This window comes from Clarias gariepinus, chromosome 24, assembly GCF_024256425.1.
Source record: "Clarias gariepinus isolate MV-2021 ecotype Netherlands chromosome 24, CGAR_prim_01v2, whole genome shotgun sequence".
In the NCBI taxonomy this organism is placed as follows: domain Eukaryota; kingdom Metazoa; phylum Chordata; class Actinopteri; order Siluriformes; family Clariidae; genus Clarias; species Clarias gariepinus.
Window position 1 is genome coordinate 7,476,423 of NC_071123.1, and position 20,466 is coordinate 7,496,888.

At 38.0% G+C, this 20,466-nt stretch overlaps 1 protein-coding gene across 4 annotated transcripts; it reads right to left on the minus strand.

Moving 5' to 3' along the window:
• Positions 1 to 1,285: 1,285 nt before the first annotated feature.
• On the minus strand, positions 1,286 to 19,408 carry ggnbp2 (gametogenetin binding protein 2). 4 transcript variants are annotated; one of them, XM_053485560.1, is made up of 14 exons: positions 19,327 to 19,408; positions 17,009 to 17,134; positions 15,539 to 15,619; positions 13,200 to 13,453; positions 12,854 to 12,952; positions 12,242 to 12,355; positions 10,921 to 11,130; positions 9,944 to 10,118; positions 9,361 to 9,552; positions 9,027 to 9,174; positions 6,048 to 6,173; positions 5,534 to 5,688; positions 4,605 to 4,871; positions 1,286 to 2,021 (listed from the first exon to the last, which is right to left on the minus strand). In XM_053485560.1, the coding sequence occupies exons 2-14, from the start codon at positions 17,099 to 17,101 to the stop codon at positions 1,830 to 1,832; spliced, it is 2,106 nt and encodes a 701-aa protein (XP_053341535.1). In that variant the 5' UTR covers positions 17,102 to 17,134; positions 19,327 to 19,408; the 3' UTR covers positions 1,286 to 1,829. The 4 variants fall into 4 exon arrangements, with proteins under 4 accessions (XP_053341535.1, XP_053341536.1, XP_053341537.1 ...); XM_053485561.1 differs by lacking the exon at positions 19,327 to 19,408 and adding an exon at positions 19,128 to 19,242; XM_053485562.1 differs by lacking the exon at positions 19,327 to 19,408 and adding an exon at positions 19,155 to 19,199.
• Between the last annotated feature and the right edge of the window lie 1,058 nt (positions 19,409 to 20,466).

Genomic DNA, 20,466 nt, shown 5'->3' on the forward strand with positions numbered 1-20,466 from the left:
TTCCATTCATTCAAATACAAGAACGTTAGAGAGATCACAGTTTTTGGTTTTAAGAGTTCTGGGATACAACTGACACTCATTCCATTTTGTCCTGAAGGTGATCTTTGGGATATCCAGTTATTCCAGTGCATCTTCGGCACAACATGTCTTCATGGAGCTCGGTTTGTGAAAAGAGGCAATGTCATGATAGAAAAGTTTTAGGTTTTTTAGTACTTGTAATGTATCCATTTTTAAACTCAATTCTACAGTAATATCGAGCTGATTATAAAATATGTAAATACAGTTTGCCATTAGCAAATACCCTGGATTTGGGAGATATTGTGTTAATAGCCCTGTTGTGTATTGTCTATTAAGCCGTGAGAGATCCCACTAATTTCTCCTTTAAGGGAAATTATTGGGGATGTAACACCGACCAAATGGACCACATGGAACACATTTTAAAAGAAATCACATGGCATTTTTCCTGACAATTTAGAAAACCAATGTAAAAATATATATCAATTTGTTCAAGCAACATGGTGAAAACAGGTTATATAAGGATACAAGATGTTATTAAAACATTATGTGAAACATAAAATGAATTAAGTAGGATTAACAGTAACAAGTTTTTTTTTTTAATTATAATTTTTTAATGAGCTAGCTCTGAGACATGTGCTACTCAGGCACACCACCATTTTAAATGATTTCATAGGTACACAAATTTAGATTGTCATATGACTAGACCAGGTTGTTCATTAGCGGTCACTTAAGGCTTTTAACATGAGTTGAAGCCAAGGATAAAGCTGAATAAGAAACTTTCCAGAACATTTAAGGATTTTGTAACACCTGCGTCACTGTGGGTTATTATGGGCTACATTCTTGATTCTGACTGATCAAGCAGATGCCAGTATTTGGCAAAAGTCCTTATCCAGACAAACTTACATTTATTATTTACTTTGGCTTTAAACTTCCGGTTCTTGAACGATATCACAAATCTGTTTAAAATTATTAATATATAAAAGTACTATATGTTACACCACCCAAACATTGACTATTTTTCTTTAACAGCATTCCCTGCTGCTTTATTTGTTTTTCACCCACAGATTGGGTAATATAGATGTCAAATCCTCATTAGCTACCAAAGACACTTCAGAAAAACTTCACTCATTACATCTTAGCGGATTGAGTACACTTTGCCACAAGGAAAATTGTTCTTTTAAAACAAATTTGTAAACTCATCCTTGTAGAAGTTTGCAAAAGCTCTTCTCCATTCATGAAACCATTTGCAAGTAGAAAACACCACACATTTTTCTTAATGCATATTAATAAATATTCTTTATTATGTCAATTTTGCACATTGCGCTTAACATTACACCCAAACCTCCTCATAAATGGATGTTCCTCTCTCTGTAAAATCTTTATATTCAGATAATTTCATTTCTGTACACATTTATTGGTACAACACTAAAATGAAGTGTCTCAGTCAGTGAGATGAACTGGGAAAATAAAGAGATGTTAAATCAACGATAAGACTAGAAGACTACTGGTATCACTTCGACTGTGATCTTAAGAACCCACTCCTAGAATCAGCAAATTCATAAACAGTAAATAAACTACACCTGAGTGTCAGTGAGGAAGGAGGGAGAAAAAAAGGAAGGACCAAGGAGGAATTTAAAAAGTGATAGAAAATAGACCTAGACACTGAAGAGAGAAATGTGAGATGTGACCATTTAACTATTCCCAACAAATAAAATTTAACAAACAAGACCCGGCTCAAGAATTCAGATTTTGACCCCAAACTTCGCTTTCTTCCTCTTCTTTCACCCCCCAATCTGTAAAAATCGTGTTTTTTATTTGACACTGGTCGTAGACTGCCACTCGCCTCTACACACACTGGAGTGGCAGTAATTGGTGAAGCGCTCCTTCAGGTGCTGCCTGTACTGGTCTCGCTTGCTGTAGAAAGACTTGTTCTCCTCTACAAACGACTGGATCTCATCCTGTGTCAGGCAGTTCTCTTCATCTGATGATATTTCAGTCTCATCCTGTTTAACACACATTTGGGGGGGAGGGGATAAGTTTTTTTTGTGTAATGTAAAAAAATTCATAATTATTATAATCAAAGTAGCAGTACCCGCTTTCACTATAACGTCCATGTCTCACAAAACTGAACAAGCATATTAATATAAAACTTTAAACACCTTATCAGAGAATCAAGCTGCACGGTCATAAATACCAACAGCAGCAGACAATAGGCTACTCTTGCAAAAGACATCTGTACCATCAAAGGCACTATTTTACACTTTGGTGTCTACAGAGCTACCAAAACCAGACTGTATCCTTAATCAAACAGCTACAAAAGATATGATACCCATTTACAGAAGCAAATACACAAGCTAACGTTGGCCTAAAACTGACAAATGACCAATGATGCGATCGGTCTGGGAACAAAAGGCATGAAAAGACAGAAGTATACAGCCTGGCCAAAAAAAAAAAGTTACCATTTCATAATGGTCAAATTATTGGGCTGCATCAAGCACAGAAAAAAAAAAAAAAAGAACATTGACTATTGTAGTCAAAGTAAGAGCATTTTTCACACACAACTCACAATATTGAAATTTGTGTGGCATTGAGAAAACCAAATGTTAGTGAGACTAATCACTGAAATAAAACAAGGCTTTAATTTGTTAGAGAGCTTAAGATAAGACTTTGGAGCAATGGAAAAAGGTCATGTGGTCTGATGAGTTCAGATTGTCCCAATTCCAGAGTGATGAGCGTGTTAGGGTGAGAAGAGAAAAGTATGAAGCGATGCACCAATCTTGCATAGTGCCCAGTGTACATGCCTCTGGAGGCAGTGTTATGATCTGGGGTTTCAGTGGGCAATAAAATGAAGTCAGCTGACGATCTGAAAGTACAGTATGACCAGGGTATCACATCAATGGAGTTTTTTTTTTTTTTTTTTTTTTTTTTTTTACCCTGATGCCACAGGCATATTCCAGGACTCAAATTCTGAGTGCGCACTCCTGGAAGGAATCATTTTTCACACATGAATTGGTCACCAAATTGTGAGTGGTAATCAAAGCTGAAGGTGATTGAATAAAATCTTAGAGCAAATCTTTTAGTTTTAACATCACAGTAGTGAACATCACAGCCCTGGATGCAAGTATGTTGATATGCAGAAGCCTTTTTTGAGAACAAGTTCATTTAGAATTTATCGAAGGAAGTCAACAGAGTTCAAGGTAAAGCGCTCAATGTTAATTTTAAAGCTGGTGAGGGAATGGTGGTTTATGGCTGCTGGAAAATACAGCAAATAATTGCACATGTGGCTTTAAATGGCTGTGACTAGTTGCACAGTATACCGGTACTAGAGCAGTGCTAAAAGGTTTGATAATACTATACACTGAACAACTTGAACATTTATACCTTTTTTATGATGTCTATTTTAGTTGATAAATAGGAATTCAGCTGTTTAGGCACAGCGCTAAAAGCAGTAACACTAATGTATTACAAACTCAAGTCAGTTTTTTGCTACAAGTTGAGAGAAGCATTAAGTTTAAGCATGAAGAAAATTCTATTTTGTAATGAATGAAAGAATAAATAAATAGGCACAACAATACAAATAGTGTACTTTGTTCCTCTTAAGTGGAAACAAGCACAAATTAATGTGAAGCCTATCCCAGAAGACTTGGGGCACGAGGCAGGGTACATTCTGTACAAGGGTGCGCACACAAATTTAAGAACACCAATTATAGTAATCAGCATGTCTTTGAACTGTGAGAGGAAGCCGGAGTATCCTGAGAAAATTCACCAAGCATGGGAGAACATGCAAATTCCATGAGACGAAAAATTTAAACTGGTCTCCAAACCACTAAGTCACCGTGCCATGTGACGCTTTGTCAGCAAAGCGTCACACACTTTAGACACGAATATACAATGTATAGCATATCAACCCACTTGGCTAAATCCGAGCGGTGCGTGCATCTGTCCCCCTTTTCCCAAACTGCCATCATTTGGCCAAAATCCCGTAGCCGCATGCAAGTCTATTTTTTTATTATTTTTTTAAAACATGCCTAAAGAGTCAGCTGACCTCTTTAAATACAATCTTGAAGGGAGGGACAACGCTTCTTGGTGTTTACATGCTCAAACGGATCCCCTTTTCCCTCAGCTGTTTACCACTGTATGTGAATTTTCCAAAATTATAAATATTCAACATCAGGACAGCTTTACCGGACAGCCATTTTCTATCATCGTGCCCTCGGACTGATTCAGGCCGACTCATTACTCCTGCACCCCAGATGCAACATACGTTGAACATTTTATACACACTGAAAATAGTGTATACAATTATAAACATTGGTATCTGGTGCATTGCAGTGTATGTTTTTGTACAATACGCGTGCGCTACCTTCTGTGATTTGTACACCTCTATGAATGTCCGTAGATCCGCGGTCAGTTCGCCTCTGCATAAATTCGTAACTCAAATGTTCATAAGTCAGGGACTTACTGTGTCATCATTTGTAAAATCAGTTACATATGAGACATGAAGCAGATGTGTTCATTAACAAATGGCCTGTGCCATTGAACAAATGTGTTGAAATATGTGCATTTTCAAAACCCAGCCCACTCACCAGTAACTCCATGAGACTTTTGGTGGTACATTGCCCCTGTGTGCAGGGATCTGGAGTCAGACTTGTTAGCTGCTGCTTGGCCCAAGGCAGCTGCAGGCCAGCACTGAAGAACGAACCGCAGCACAGCTTTGCGCAAGTCGTCTGTTTGCTCTGAAAGTTGTGTGTGGACGTGGCGGAGGATTCGTTGGCGTTTTCTAAAATAGGCAAGCCACTCAAATCCTCTCTCCGGCTACTGTCTGACAGACACGTGTGTGCCTGGGAACCGTGCTGCAAAGGAAAGTAAAGAATAGCTTAAGATGATGGAGAATTATTTTTTTTAATTATATGTAAGACTGTCTGTGCACCTGGCAATAGTGAAATTATTCCACACAATCTGAAGGGCGTTCAAATCAAACCAGGACTGAAATTTCTCCTAAATGCAGGCGTAAAACCGAGTGGCATTTACAGAAAACTTTAAGCCAAGTACAATCAAACATCTGTATGGTTCAAAGGTATTAAAGAAGGCCGTCTGTGAATAACTATCCTGTAGAGGTAGCTCAAAACCCACAGCAGTTGCTTCTGCAAAAAGTCAGCACCAGATCCTTGATAACTGATCTGAATTTGGCTGATCATGGCTTTGGCGTACCGAGAAAGCTTTCTACCTTGATGGCAATCAAGTACTAGTGAAACACTGGAATAAGTGCAACAGGGAATTATATAGAAAAATAAAGCAAGTTTTTACTCTCATAACCGTGTTGTTATTCTACAAAATCAAAAGTCCCAGTTTGACTTGAAATACTATACTGTATAATTTATGTTTACTAAAAATTCCTGTCACAGCTGTCAATGTTATTATTAGGTTTACACACCCAAGACCGTTCATAGTAACGTGCAAAAAGATTGAAAAGTGTAATGTGAAGAAAGCTTTTGTTTTGCCCAATGTAACTCACATGCTCGTTCTCAGTTAGCAAACCCCTACTCTTCTTTTTTTTCTTCTTGTTCTTGCCTTTGGCCTGCTCTTCACAGTTTGCCCAACACTCCACACAGCTGTCCACACCATCCTCCTCTTTGTCCTCTAAGCAGTGATGAATGCAGGCGTATTCAGCTGCAGAGACAAAACAGAAACTTAACATTGCTCATAATTAATTTAAAGTCGGCAAACATTGTTTAATAATAGCCTGAAAATAAATTTCAGATACATAACGCCTGGCTTTATAAAATTCAGCACAATGCTGCAGCACTTTGACCAAGGGCTTGATTGTACATTATAATATGCCTTGGTGTTCACATTTGGCAGTTTCGTATAGAAAGTATGGCTTAGAGGTTTTTTTTATGAGGATATGGAAAATAGCCCACACACAACGTGACTGCCCATAACCATGTACATATCAAAAACACAGTCTGGGTCATAATTCTGTGAATTGTTTATTCAGCTATCTAGCAACAATTCAAAGAAGGTTGTACCTGTTTCATCATGGTTACACATTCCCTCTGTGCACGCCACATCTGAACCTTCCCTGGAACTCGTCTCACTGCCTTCCATACTGGAAGAATAGCCACAGTCGCTGCCGTGACTATGAGACAGCAGACCTACATACACACAGGTCGGTACATTATGAGTCATCAACTCCCCATTATTTCCAAAACAGTACACTTCATTTTCCTCATTTCTAAACATAAACAGGCCTACATTTGACTAACCCCTATAAGAAAGCAGGGATGAGCCAGTATTTTCTATAATTCCTAAATGAACTGGGTGTGCCCAAGCCATCATGCTAAATATCAGACCTGATTACCCCTTGTCATAATGCATACAATGAACTTAAAAATGTGCAGACTCAGCTGTCAGTGGATGTCATTTTGACAAGAGATTCCAACTTAATTTTAAATGGATGCTAAACCACAGTAAGATGCGCTTTTACAGTACATGCTTATAGCATTTAATCAGAATAAATGTCTTCTGACAAAGTGATTTCAACCCAACATTGAATATTTAATCTGCGGTAATGTAACAGACGAACCTTCCCGAGGTTAAATTAGGTTTCCCATTCCCCCCCCTATAAATCCCAACTTCTGTGCAATGACTGGTTACAAGAACTCAATCTTTGAAAAGTTAAGATGTTTTACTGTGCATGAAATTCATTCATACATATATGTGACTCTAGAGAAAGACAATTAATCAGGGTTTATTTAAAAAATATATATATATATTTTTAAAACACAATCTCGATTCATACAGATACACATGCAGATCACGCAGCATTCACAGATTCACTTAATTTACTTGACAACAATCCCAAATTGTTGTATCAGTCAAAGTCACTGGTTGCCCTCGAACAGTGCAACACAAAACACTATTAAATAACCAGATCAGGCCAGAGATTAGCAAATTATTTAGTTATACACAATCATTTTTCTTCTCTCTTCCTTATTTACGGCGTTCTGCGGTCACTCCCATGACGTGTAACAAGGAGGTGGAGCTAAACAAACTAACCAGTAATTAGGAGTTGGGGTAGTGTGCTGTTATTTTCATGCATAAAACTATTATTTCGTTTACCTAAAAGCTCAAACTCCATCAACCTCACACTTGCATTGTGCTCATACTGTATGGAATTTTTTTTCCCTTACGTTCCGACAACCTGTTTCTGATTGATTCCCTTTGATGCTTTATGTATCCACTCAATGCATCTGCGTCAAAAAGTTTTTAATTGTTGCATTTATCATGGCATACACTACCGGTTCAAAAGATTTAGAACACCTTCTAACTACATGATGATTCCTGATTTTTATATCTTTATACATCGTATAGGAATGCTGAAGGCGTCCAAAAAAATGCATTAATCTCCGTTGAACAGTTGATATTGAAATGTTTCTGCTACTTATGTTCTGTAAAGACTTCATAATGCCTCTAATCTGAGGTGCTGTTAATTGGTCATTTTTTCAGGCTGATAACTAAACGAACTTCTTGTCTGCAGCAGAGGTAGGTTTTGGTCTCGCCCTCCTGGGATGGTCTTCATGAGAGCCAGTTTCATTATGGTGCTTGACGGATTTTGCAAATGCACTTGACAATACTGTTCTTGCAAGAACTATTACAGAAAGGCTGACTGTTGTTTTTCTTCTTGTTACGTAATTACCTAATACCATATGTGTTAATTTATAGTTTTGAAATCCCCAGTATTGTTGTAGAATGTAGAAAATAAATCATTATTAGCAAGTGTTCTAAAACTTTTGAACAGTAGTGTACGTTGATTATGCATCCGTGTTATTTTTATTAGCATATGATAAATGTGTTACACACATGCTAAAAACTAAAATACATACTACTGTCTGATCAGAGACAGGCACATACAGTTCTAATTGTGCTGTAACTTAAAGCGTTAGATAATTAAACCTGTCATGTTGATTCCAGCTGTTACACAGAGACTCTATGGAGGAGTATACTGGACATGTGTTAAGATTGAGCAATAAATCTTTTGACAACAAATAAATTCTAAACTGTAAACTATGCTTTTAACAAACTACCCAACACTAACATTTACCTTGTTAAAATAATAATATAAACTAATACATGTGATGAAGTTCTGTAGTTTGGGAAGGAAAAAAAGAAAGAAAAGAAAAAAAAAAAAACCATGAGAGAACCGTGATTTCAATTCCCTTTAAAAAATAAAATTAAAATCGTGATTCATATTTTGTCAAGAGTCGTGCAGCCCTATGCGACTCCTTCCTCTGCCGAAGCCTAAGCGGATAAAAGTCCAAAGCAAAAGCTGGTGGGAGAGTAGTTCTCAGAGAGTTTACTGATTGGGAATGAAAGCAAAATTTCCGTCCATGTAAATCTCGCCAAATGTTATCTCCATGTGGGGCAAACAAAACACTCAGATCGACTGTTCCATGAAAAGAATATTATAGATTTACACCACCCCTCATTCAGATTGTTCCTGTTAAGGTGGTGGTGATAAACGGCTACATCCGATTCGACAATATTCTGAAGCCTACACAGAAACATGCTTATTTTATGCGAATCATATTTTTGAGGAATATGTTGGCGGTTTTAGGGGTCATACAATTGCCACAAGTACATTATGAGCAAGGTGCACATGGGCAGGAAGTTAAGTAATTTTGCTCTAAACAAACATGGAGTTAAAGGCTTTAGAATCAATAATTTTAAAAAGCACAATTCCTAACACTTACACGATGTTGTCTTATCCTTATATACTTAAATGCACCACACAGGAAGTAAAATAGTGGATTTGCCATCCTGTGTAAGGCAAAATATATTCAGGTCACTTACAATTCACCAACTCCCAATCTCTAGAAAATATTCAGTTAGTACCTACAAGCGCTCAGATTTCCACAGGAGCAATAGTCCCAACTTACTACTCACACACAAAATACAATTAACACGACTACCATTGAGGCCCTAAGAAAAGTACTTAAACGTTATACCATTTTTGCTTTTGGGGGAGCCCAAAAGCGTGGTTGCAGGACAGCTGCAGGAGGAGCTCTCGATAGGAACGATAGACTCCACGCCTACCCTAGGCTCCTCCCTGTTGCCGCATGACTTACAGCCATTGTTCACTGAATCCTCCAAACCCTAAAATCAGGAAGTACAAAGATTGGGTGAGGATGTGCAATAGTTTCACAAGTTCCCAACACAATGCCAAATTAAACTTAAAGTTCATTTAGAACTTTAGACGCCTGTACATGCTGGCAGCAAGAGCGAAAGTGAAAATGAAAGACGACACAGAAATAGAAGAAATTCTAAAAAGAGAATGATTACCTCTTCCAAGCTCTTTTCTTTGTAAACCTCAGTCTCTTGCTCAGACATCTCAAAACCACACTTGTTTTTGCGTCGGTTCTTGCGTTTTTGCCGTTTCTTTTCTTGCTTGAGCTCTTTAGCTCTCTCCTCTTCTGACAGCTCCTCGCAGAGCTGTTCCAGTCGGCTGATTCCCTGCACCTTTTCTACTGCCATCTGTGAAAGAGCAATATAATTTGTCACAATTTTTAGCTTCTTGGATGCACCTACTGTACCGCACTTATTGTACTTTCCTTTTCATACAGATGTTCTCTGTAAGTCACACACACATCCAAGTAGTTATCAATAGAAAGTACCATTATGGGACACCTGGCATTCACACAGAATTTGGGCGATACATTGAATGCTGCCAGTAACAATGTTTCAACTGCATTAAACATCTTTCTAGAGCATCTCATACACCATTTGTTTTATTTTTTTTTTTTTTTACTAACACCATGGAACCATGTCATGTCAAGGGTTAAGTATACACACCAGACAGTGTATAAAAAACAAAGAAACAAAACATCTCAGCACCAATAAAGGAGGATGACTCGGTTCTTCATACCTCAAAACTTTTGCGTAGCGCGTCGATACAGAGGTAGAAGAGTATCTGCCATGTCTGTTCTTCAGCCCGCAGCTTTTGCCAGATCCGGTGTAACCGCTCATACAGGTGGATCCCCAAACACGTCAAGACCTCCTCCTGTGCTATGTCGATGGTCTTAGCATGCCTCTCTCTGCGTCTGCACATAAACATAATGGATGGGGCTGTGTAGGATCTGGTAACATGTCGCAAACATCAGTCAACTTATTACTTACACTGTAGGGAAACTCCTATACAGACAACGTGCGAGATGATTCTGTATTATAACTTCAGACTATATAGCAAATGACGAGCAATTTTTTAACTAGTACTAGCATAAACAAATTAATGCTGAAAGTGATAAATATTAATTAAATTCATAATCAAAACTGTCTGGCTTGAATTGTTGAAAATTCGTCAAAGCACACCCGAAACTGAAAGTAGTACAACTTAGCCCACAGCTGCAGGTATTAAACCAGGGAAGCAGTTTTTATTAATCTGTCTTTGAGTCTGAAAGAATCAACCTTAAATCCAGAAAGTGCCACAAAGGCAGCAGCTTGTAAAAAGGCCTGCACGGTTACAACGGAGAGGACGTAATTCCAAGATCATTTTCTAAATATAAACAAGTTAACATAATGAACCTGGTTTGTAAACCATATAAATGTCAATGAAGCAAATCAAGTACACAAAATTTGGTGACAGAATAAAATGTTATATAATAATAATAATTTAAACAAAAATCTTTACATTACAACCACATACACCTTTTTGCAATCTCCTTGTCTACTGGGTAGATTTTGCTCCGTTAAGCTCTAAAAGTAATGATAAAAACTGCCATAAAGTTGTATTAAAAAAAATTATTTTAGTGCGAACACCCAAAACTACATTGTCTACACAGACTAGACCAATAAAATAAACACCTAAAGCAAATTACCAAATTAAATTATACTTAAGTGACTCACTCATACCCCCCTGCAAACTCGGGCTCAGCCCGGCCTAGCAGGTGAGCGATGAAATCTGTCTCGCAGCAGACATGGATGTGGCGCTCGTGTGGGCAGCAGCGCAGCCCCTCATACAGTGCAGCGGAGTAGCCCTTCTCCTTACTGCAGTCCAACTCACCCACAAGGATGTTGTAGGCCCTTAGCACCTTGTTTTTACAGTCTGTGCAGAACCTGAGAGAAAGCAAGCCAACAATTTAAGGTGCAAGTTTCGATAGAGTGAACATTCAGATAAATTCAATTCAGTGACATTTGTTTGTATTGCATAGTCTTTTCTGAAAACGCATCCTATACACAAGTGTGCACTGTGTTAATTGACCAGTCCAGTTTGGAGTTGACTTGACAACAAACTGGACTGGTCACTTAACACAACGGCACTCGACAAGAAAGGACTCAAGTCCTTTAATGTCTGCAACGCCATTCTCCTAATGTTCTAGGAGTCTGTTGTGGCTAGGGTTTCTTTTGTGCTGTGGTTTGTTGCAGCTGCAATATGAACGTGTCTGACAGAATTAGACTGGGCAAAGTTATTTAAAAGGGATCTGTGCTAGGCATGGAGCTTGACTGTTTTTTTGACAGAATCGCCTCTTTGCGACAACATCAACAATCAATCTTGAACAATTCTTCTCACCAACTATACAGTGTGCTCTCCGACCAGAGGAGCAAGTCACAGAGCGTCACAGATCTTTTCTACCAATGGACAAAATTATACAACCCTCTTCTGTAACGTTTTATACTATGTGAAAGTAACTGTCCGTAATCGTCAAATATTACATTAATACAATACTCTTTCCCAGTTATTTACCAATGCTATTGCGCTTTACCCCTCTTCAAGTGCAATATTGTTAACTGTATTATCTGTACTATGCCTTTTCCTTTCTCTATTCCAAGTGCATTATATGTGAATTTAGTTATGACTCATGGGCTGCACCATTTAATTAATGTTTTTAATTTCTTATTTATTTTACCCTCCCCCATCCAGCTTACTAACCTTTTAAACCAACGGTAAGCAACTGTAACCAAGACAAAGCAATTTCCCTCTGGGTTTAATAAAGTTCTTTGAATCTTTGTGCAGAATCACTGTGCAGAGTGAATGAAGTAAGTGAGTGAGTCCATAGACAAGTTAGTTTTTGACACAGATCCCACGAAAAACAATTCTGATAAGGCACACTAAAATACCTTAATACATTCAAAACGCTTGATTGCTGCATCATTAACATATGAACGGTTATGTGAATAACAGGCTCGAGAGACGGCAATAAACTTGACAGAGACGTTCCAAGTTTACCTGTGTTTACGCAAGTATGTCTCCAGTGTCTCCAGCAGACAAGCACTGTCGATCAGAACCACCTCGTCCCGGCACTCCTGAGACATCAGCTCCCATACGTCCATCCAGCTTCCTCTGCAACACAATCTCCACAGTCACCAAACATGTAAACTGTCTCTACGACTACCACACAGCCAATTACCAGGCAGTTCCTGCTTTTAAGAGGAAGATACTTTGAGAATCTGCTTTACAGCCCCAAAGTCAAATACTTTGCTAAATTAAGGCGACATACTTTAGCACCTGATATTGGGAGTAAGAATTTGTTTATACAAGATAATTCAGGGGCATAAACCTGACAAAGACAACATGGTGCTCTTTCCGTACAGCATGTTCTTATAATTGCTTAGTTACAGGATTGCTGCTGGAGTCTGAAAGAGGCAAAAGGGGAGAATAATCCTACACAACTATTCTTTTTCCATTTTCCTGCAGCAGTGTGCTTTTCTAGCACTAGCACTAACTCTCTCTTGCTACAGCATCATAAGCATTTCAAAGGACAAAGCATAAAGAATGCACATTCAAACCAAAAACAATAAGGTACATTACAATTAGAAATCTTGGCAAGAATAACCTTACCCCAAGGGTTTGGGCTTGTGTGTGTCTAAAGAATGCAACTGACAGCGCTTATTCTTCTTGCTTTTGGGAATGGAATCAATCACATCATTCAGCTTTGACCTGCGAAAGTAAAAGGATAGAAACAGGATTGGTACAAGTACCAACGAACCAAACACTCCGCACATTCAGTGTTCTATTACACACACAAAAAAAAGACAGAATAAGACACAAAACAATAAGTCATCATCATGCTATGAATTTTCAATTCTGCTTGGTCAGAAGGTGGCGATTAATTTTCTACAACAGATGTTTAAACAACATTGCCAAACAAAACAGCAGCATGAGTGTGTACTGAATTATTTCTTACCCATGAATGTAGAAGAGTGTGTAGAGTTTGCGGGGGTCTGCCAGGCAAGCCCTGGTGATAGACAGCACGCCAGCTGAGCTTACGGTCAGCGGCTCCAGTGCGAAGTAGCCAGAGTCTGTGAGCTGAGCAAAGAGGCGCTCGACGCTCCGTCTGCAGCCCACGCATGGCACCAGCTGAGAGAGTGCACTAAACACTTCACGTGACATTACCATTAGGGCCATGTTCAGATCCTGCTGCTTCAGCATGCTGTGACGCTGCAAGTAAAAAAAATAAAAAAAGTCATTGGCTTCCATATACAATTTGTATTATTATTTTTTTCTAGACAAACTAATAATACTACCAACCATCTATACAGTTCCTGGAGATTAATACTGCCATAAAATGCTATGCTTAAAGTAGGGCTGGTCAATTAATAAAAACGGACATTCAGAACTTCTGATCGACAATCTTACACATTTATTATTATTAATTCTGATCATACTTGTGTGTTTATTCCTGTCCGCTTAAAACCATACAACCGCATGTGTTGGTTGGTTGGTTGGTAATAGGGTTCATTGCTATATCAGCTTTACAGGCTATTTCATGGCAGATATAAACTTTTAAACAATGTATACAAATCAATATAATAAGTTATAGATATAATGTAAGGAATTTAAAAGGTTTTCAAAATAATTGAACAAATAAATATCAGATTATAACATCGTCTTGGAACAAGAATTCATACAAGGTTCTTTAGATGCACTTTTGCTAATAATTGTAAAAGTTTTTCTGGTTTTATCTTGCAGAATAAGTTCTTTATAGATTGTTTAACTGCATGTGTAACATCACATGACTCTACCCCCATCCATTTTGCAACATGGATGAGAACTTGTTCATTAGGAAAAACATGTATATGGGTCATTGACGGATAAGACTTTTTAATAGGCCAATTTTAAAATGCCAAAAATATGTATATGTTTGGCCATTTTCTAAACTTTTGGAATGTAGTGTACACATGCCTTTATAAAGAAAAGTAAAAAAAAAAAAGTCATTTTAGTGTTTTTACACTTAAGTTAATAAAACATAGCCTTAAAAAAGTCATATGGGGCGACCGTAATATATCTCAGAATTCACATTTTTATGTATCATTAAGACTAGTTGAACTCATATCAGTAAGTAGATAAACTTTAGTGCCCTTTCATTTTATGAAAACCATTATTTCACAAGTTTATTCTATAATATCAGAGTCTCCTTCATTATCCAGTTAAAATAAATGTTTATCCCTATAAAAGGAATGGAAAATGGCTGAATTTAGAAAAAAAAAGATAAAATATACAAATAATTATACTTAAACAATTAACTCTATGTATATAATTGATGTATAGAATATGAAAACTACAAATATAGGACATATATCTATCATTTAACACATTTAGCAGTGGTCGCCCCACATGATACTCGGGCGCCCCATATGATGTTTTCAAGTTTACTCAAGTATAACAGGCTAACGGTTAGCCTCAGAAACCAAACTAGCTTCTTCTAGTGACAAAGCACTATCAAATTTATCATCAAAATATAGATTTGTGAAAAAAAATTATAATTCACAGTTTTGGGGTGGTCGCCCCACATGATGACCAAAAGTGACTACGACATTACAGCCGTTAAAAAACAGCTTTTTCTTACTATATGAGAGAGACTGATTTACTATACAGTTGTTTCCAGGGGGTCTTCACTTGTGTCTGGCGGATGCAGTATCCCATTCTTGAGATGTTTTTTAAAATAAAGGTCCCTAAATTGTGGTTTGTTGATCGTCGCCCCGGATGAAATGGATAGAATCAACATAATTCGGACAACATTCGTTTGTATATCGTGATAGAAATATATGAGCAAATGCTTTATAGTTTTGTCAATGGATGTAAAACATGTTTAAAATTATGCCAACTAGGAAAAGGGATATATTTAAGTTGATTTAAAGTGTTTTTAAACCAGTTGTCCTAACTAAAGTCAAGGCCGGACGGTCGCCCCATATGATGTTTTGGCACTTCGGATAGCAGAAAAATGATGAAAAACTTAAAAATTTGGAGAAGTTAGAGTGGTTTAGTAGGTAAAGAAGGTATAACAAGTAGATGAGAAAATTACATTTTTATCTCATTATACATCTGAGGAACTGAGAGTAAATGACAGTGGCACCCAGGTCACCCCTGGTCATCAGTAGATCAACACCTAAACCAGTGAGCTACCCTGCCCTAGCATCTAGCTCAAGCTCAAAGCATGATCTATCAAAGCATAACTTACTACAGTAAACACATTCACCATCACTACTACATGGCACTGCCAGGTTTATACAACAGCCAACTTACCTCGATAAACAGTTTAACTTGTGAACTGTTGTTCTGATGACTGTCAAAGTGCAATACGGTGTGAGGAAACTCCATCACCATCTGGATAGGAGAGACGAAAATAAAGAGATAAGATTAGTAATAACCATGACAGTGCAATACAGCACAATGGCCAACATGATGTTTAGCCATTTTAAGCTGTGCATACTACGAAAAATTGCTGAAACACTAGAAAAACAGACAAATGCAGAGTTTTCTCCAAAACAGAACTGGTTTAAAAAAAAAAAAAAAAAAAAAAAAAAAAATATATATAATTTTTACATTTAAAAAAAAATGTGATACGGAACTATTAAACGTAGCACCTTTAGAGAGATCAACCAGCATTTAGGTTAAACAACTGGAAGTAAGGAACACAGCAAGCTTGTCAAGAGAATAGACCTGTTTTACATGTGACTCGTGATACAGCAATCAGATTTCAGTTTCACTAACTAGAAAAGGATTTGAATAAAAGTTTAAGTGACTAAAGTGTAATCAGGATACAATCCATATGCAAAAGAAAATGACACGCTAAGGCACACAGAGTTACAGTCCAATTAAAAAGGCTCCTTTGGTGGGTCAGGAAAAAAAATCTTGCATCTAGCTGCATCCTGGATCTTTCTCTAGCTTAAAACAATAAATTAATCTACAACTGAAGGCACTTTCACACGAGGCATGACTGATTTATAGCGTGTCCATGAATGACAGCTTTTGCCTCCCCATTCACCAGCTGTGTTGTCAAATTATTATTTTTCCCCGTACTCAAGTACAATTAAGTATTTTTACCTTCGGCAGGGGGCAGTATGATGAAGTCAGTGTTCACGTTATGCCTATTAATGATATTTCAGAAAAAATGTCTAGCAATGCTCTCATGTGCCTTCCTACTTTATCAGCTATGGCTGTTAAATGGAAGATGAGATTTCGGACGAGACAGACAACACTGATGATGTTACGTCTAATTTCCTGTTCAGGTACAATTGGCTTCCATATCTGATTTGATCTGTGTCCAAGACCGCTGGAAAAGATTGTCTCAAACCATACAGCGTACACTGGCATGGATAGAATCAGATATGGAAGCTAAGTGTACCTGAACAGGGAAGTGGACACAACATCTTCAATGCAGTCCATCTCCTATAAAATCTCCACGGTTGCCAAGCATGGAACAATTGTGTTCTCACAGATCAAAATGAAAAAGACTTTGGAGTCAAGTGTTTTTTGGAACTGATCCCGGGGCCCTAATAAGAAAACGTCCCAGAGTGCATCAGTTGCGAATACAGATTCCCCATATATGTTCATTAGTATGACACTTAAAGTTCGACTGCTAGCTAGCAATTCTGTGCACCTGCCTGACCCTACGCTCTTATGCATTGCAAGTGCATTAGAATTAACGTGTAGGGATTTTACTCAAGAACAAAAACAACCCATTTCTGTTATTACGGAAACTGCACATCTTACCGTGAGAGAGTCATCAATGTATAAAGGAATCTGTCTCGCAAGGAAACGGTAGTCCTCTTCTCCGTCTCTGCAAACGGCTACCAGGCGCGCCATGTCTTCTCCTAGCTACAGTCGACCGAGCGCTGCCTGTGGACCAAACAGAGTAGAAACAGACAACATGCTTAGCAAGACATGGCACCATCTTTGTGTCTGTTAAAAAAACATAATACAAATAGTAAAAGGCAAGAAAATAAATGTTATTGCAATAAAAGTTGTCCTACATTCTTTAGCTTCTTTATAGAATTTTTTTGTGACACTATTGAAGAAAAAAAAAGTTTAAAAAAATTGGATCATTCTTTCTGCCAAGCAATGTCGATCATTTTGCTAGGAATGATTAAATCGTCCCAAAAGCGTATTCTGACACTAAGTGGCTGATATGATAGTGTGTGTGTTCGGTTAACTTGCGGTGAAAAGCGAGAAAGAAAAGGGGGGGGGGATAAATTTTTTTTTTTTTTTTAATTAAATAACACCACAAATCATATTTACAAGTTAGATTTTGCAATGATTATGGTGTATGCTGAAGGTTATGAAAGCATGGTCTGGAGCGACCGCATGAGACTCTAACCAGCATCCCTACACAAATCTGTTACGACACCCTTAAGATCACAACACCTTCATTCACGTTAAAAGTTTTAAACACATTTAGTCAAGAACGGCGTGGACAATTACTTTCGGAATTCATTTTAGGTGACACAAGACTCAGATGTGACAATGTTTAGGGAATTATGGAACAAAATATCTTAACGTGCCAATTTACTGTCCAACCTATCAATTTATAAAGCTGAACATTCACGTGCTAAAGTTTTTCTCTGCTTGTCCTATACCTAGGAGACTTTGGGCACAAGGCAGGGTACACCTTGGAGAAGGTGGCAATCCATTGTAGGGCATACATACATACATACATACACACACACACCACACACTAGGGACAATTAAGAGGTAACCAGGGTACCCAGAGGAAACCCACCAAGCACAGGGACAACATGCAGAAACCGTTGATCCTGGAGGTGTGCGGCCACAGTCGCATTATCCTGCAAGTTCTAGTTATGCATAATTCACACGAATTGTAAATTAAATCAATTTAATCTGGGCCTCATTCGCTTGAAAGGCTTGTGTGCTGATGGAATGTTCAGGAAGCTTCAACAAATAAACTGTGTGTACACAGTTTTAATGGAATGCATTTGAAAGCCGTTTCATGCATGTATTTCACAGTTTAAAAATGTATAATTATCCCTGGATTTATAAATCAATTGTCTGTTTTTCAGATTATTCATCCAGGTCAAGCTAGCAGGGCAAGCTAGCAAGCTAACAGCTGGAGCCGCCCTGGATCGCCTTACTGTGATGTTTTCACACTTAAACAGCTATCTTTACACCAATAACTACAACCATGGCTAAGACGTCGACGTTAGCTTTTCATTACCTTCGAGACGCAAAACACCCGCGTTAAAAATAACACCAAATTCTAAGGGTCATCTCTGTAGCATAACTAGCTAGTTTATTTAACCTGCTAACTACGTGGCCGGCTAACTATCCTAGCCAGTTCGCTGCTTTCATTTTCCCCCAAGAAGCTAATCCCACGAGAACAATTCCGTTCATTCGAAAGATAACGTTAATTATTTTCCCCTCAAATATGACAAGTTAAAATGAAAATGTTAGCTTTTAAACAATAATCATAATGAAATTATAATTAACGCTAGCTAGGCTGCACCTGTACGACGACTTTGACAGTGAGCAGTTAGCATAGAAAGAACCTGCTAGCTAATATCAGCTGACTAGCTAGGTAGCTTAGATTAGATATGGAAGTTGATGAATGATAACTACGTAAACGTAGAATGCATTCAGAGAACACACGGTCTGTTCGCGGGCTAGCTAGGCTGCTTGCTTAACATCTTAACGTTAGTCAAATGATGCTAACAAGCTATGCTAGTGGTGACAGCGTAGCAAGCTGATATTAGTTGCTAAGCAGCAACTTCACTGAGAGTAAAAGTAACCGCGTTAGCTTTCTAAATATAAATGTTCTCAACGACAAACTACAAAACATCAAGAAATACGTATATACAATATTAATAAAACAGCTTACGAAGAGGCTAAGTTTGGCGCGCGCTACCTTCACACAGCTGCAGGATCTACAGCAGAGCGGCTTGACGAGTCAGAGCGCGTTCCCGCAGGAAGTGAGCAATATCAGCGGATTCGGCTTAACTTTAACCCCCGAGATACAAAAGCTACAACGCTGCAGAGAAGAATAAAATAATAAAAGCACCCACAAGAATCACACTTACCGATGTGAAAAAGTTGCCGCTTTCGTAGAAAACGCGACGCACAAGCGTATGTGGCGACCGAATTTTCTAGCGACCCTTGGCCCTGCGTATGACGTCACAATTAGTTCCGGTCACGTGAAAATGCAGGACTAGCTCTTTTATCATCAATTTTATAATTAATTTTAATTCTTACCTTAAAGAATCGGAATATAATATAGGTATAATAATTTTTAATGTTGGATGTATGTTTAAAATATTTATTTTTTTATTAAAACAACATGACAACCCCCTAAATATGTGTTATTATTGTTATTATTATTATAAAATTCCACGTTATTCATTCATCTTCTATTCTGCTTGTCCTATACCTAGGAAACTTTGGGCAAAAGGCAGGGTACACCTTGGCAATGAATTGCCACACACTCATTCACACCACACACTCATTTACACACTAGGAGAAATTTGTAAATGCCAATTCACCTAATCTGCAAGTGGGAGGAAACCTAGTGGAAACCCACCAAGCACAGGGATAACATGCACAAACCCTCGACCCCGGAGGTTCTAGTCATGCATTATTCACATGAATTGTAAACTAAATCAATTTCATCTGGGCCAGTCATTTAAAAACATTTTTTGTGCTGATTGTGGAAAGTTCAAGAAGCTCCAACAAATAACCTCAGTGTACACAGTTTTAATTAAATGCATTTGAAAGACATCTCATGCATTTATTTTACAGTAAAAAAAAATCCCTGGATATATAAACACATTGTCTGTTTTTCAGATTATTCTTCCAGCTCGAGCTAGCAAGCAAACAGCTGAAGCCACCCTGGATCACCTTACTGTGGTGTTTTCACACTTAACAACCAGCTTTCCTTACACTAGTAATTACAACCATGGCTAAAACGTTGAAGTTTGTTTTTTATTAACTTCAGGACGCAAAACACCTCTAGTTAAAATTAACACCCAATTTCAAGGGTCATCCCTGTAACGTAACCAAGCTTACTATATGGAAAATTGGTATCACTAATTAGCCAAATATGTATGCCTTTGGGAGGAAACCAGAAAACCCAGTGGAAACCCACCAAGCACATGGAGAACATGCAGCCCCGAGGTGGGAATCGACCCCAGACCCTGAAGGTGCAAGGCAACAGTGATAACCAC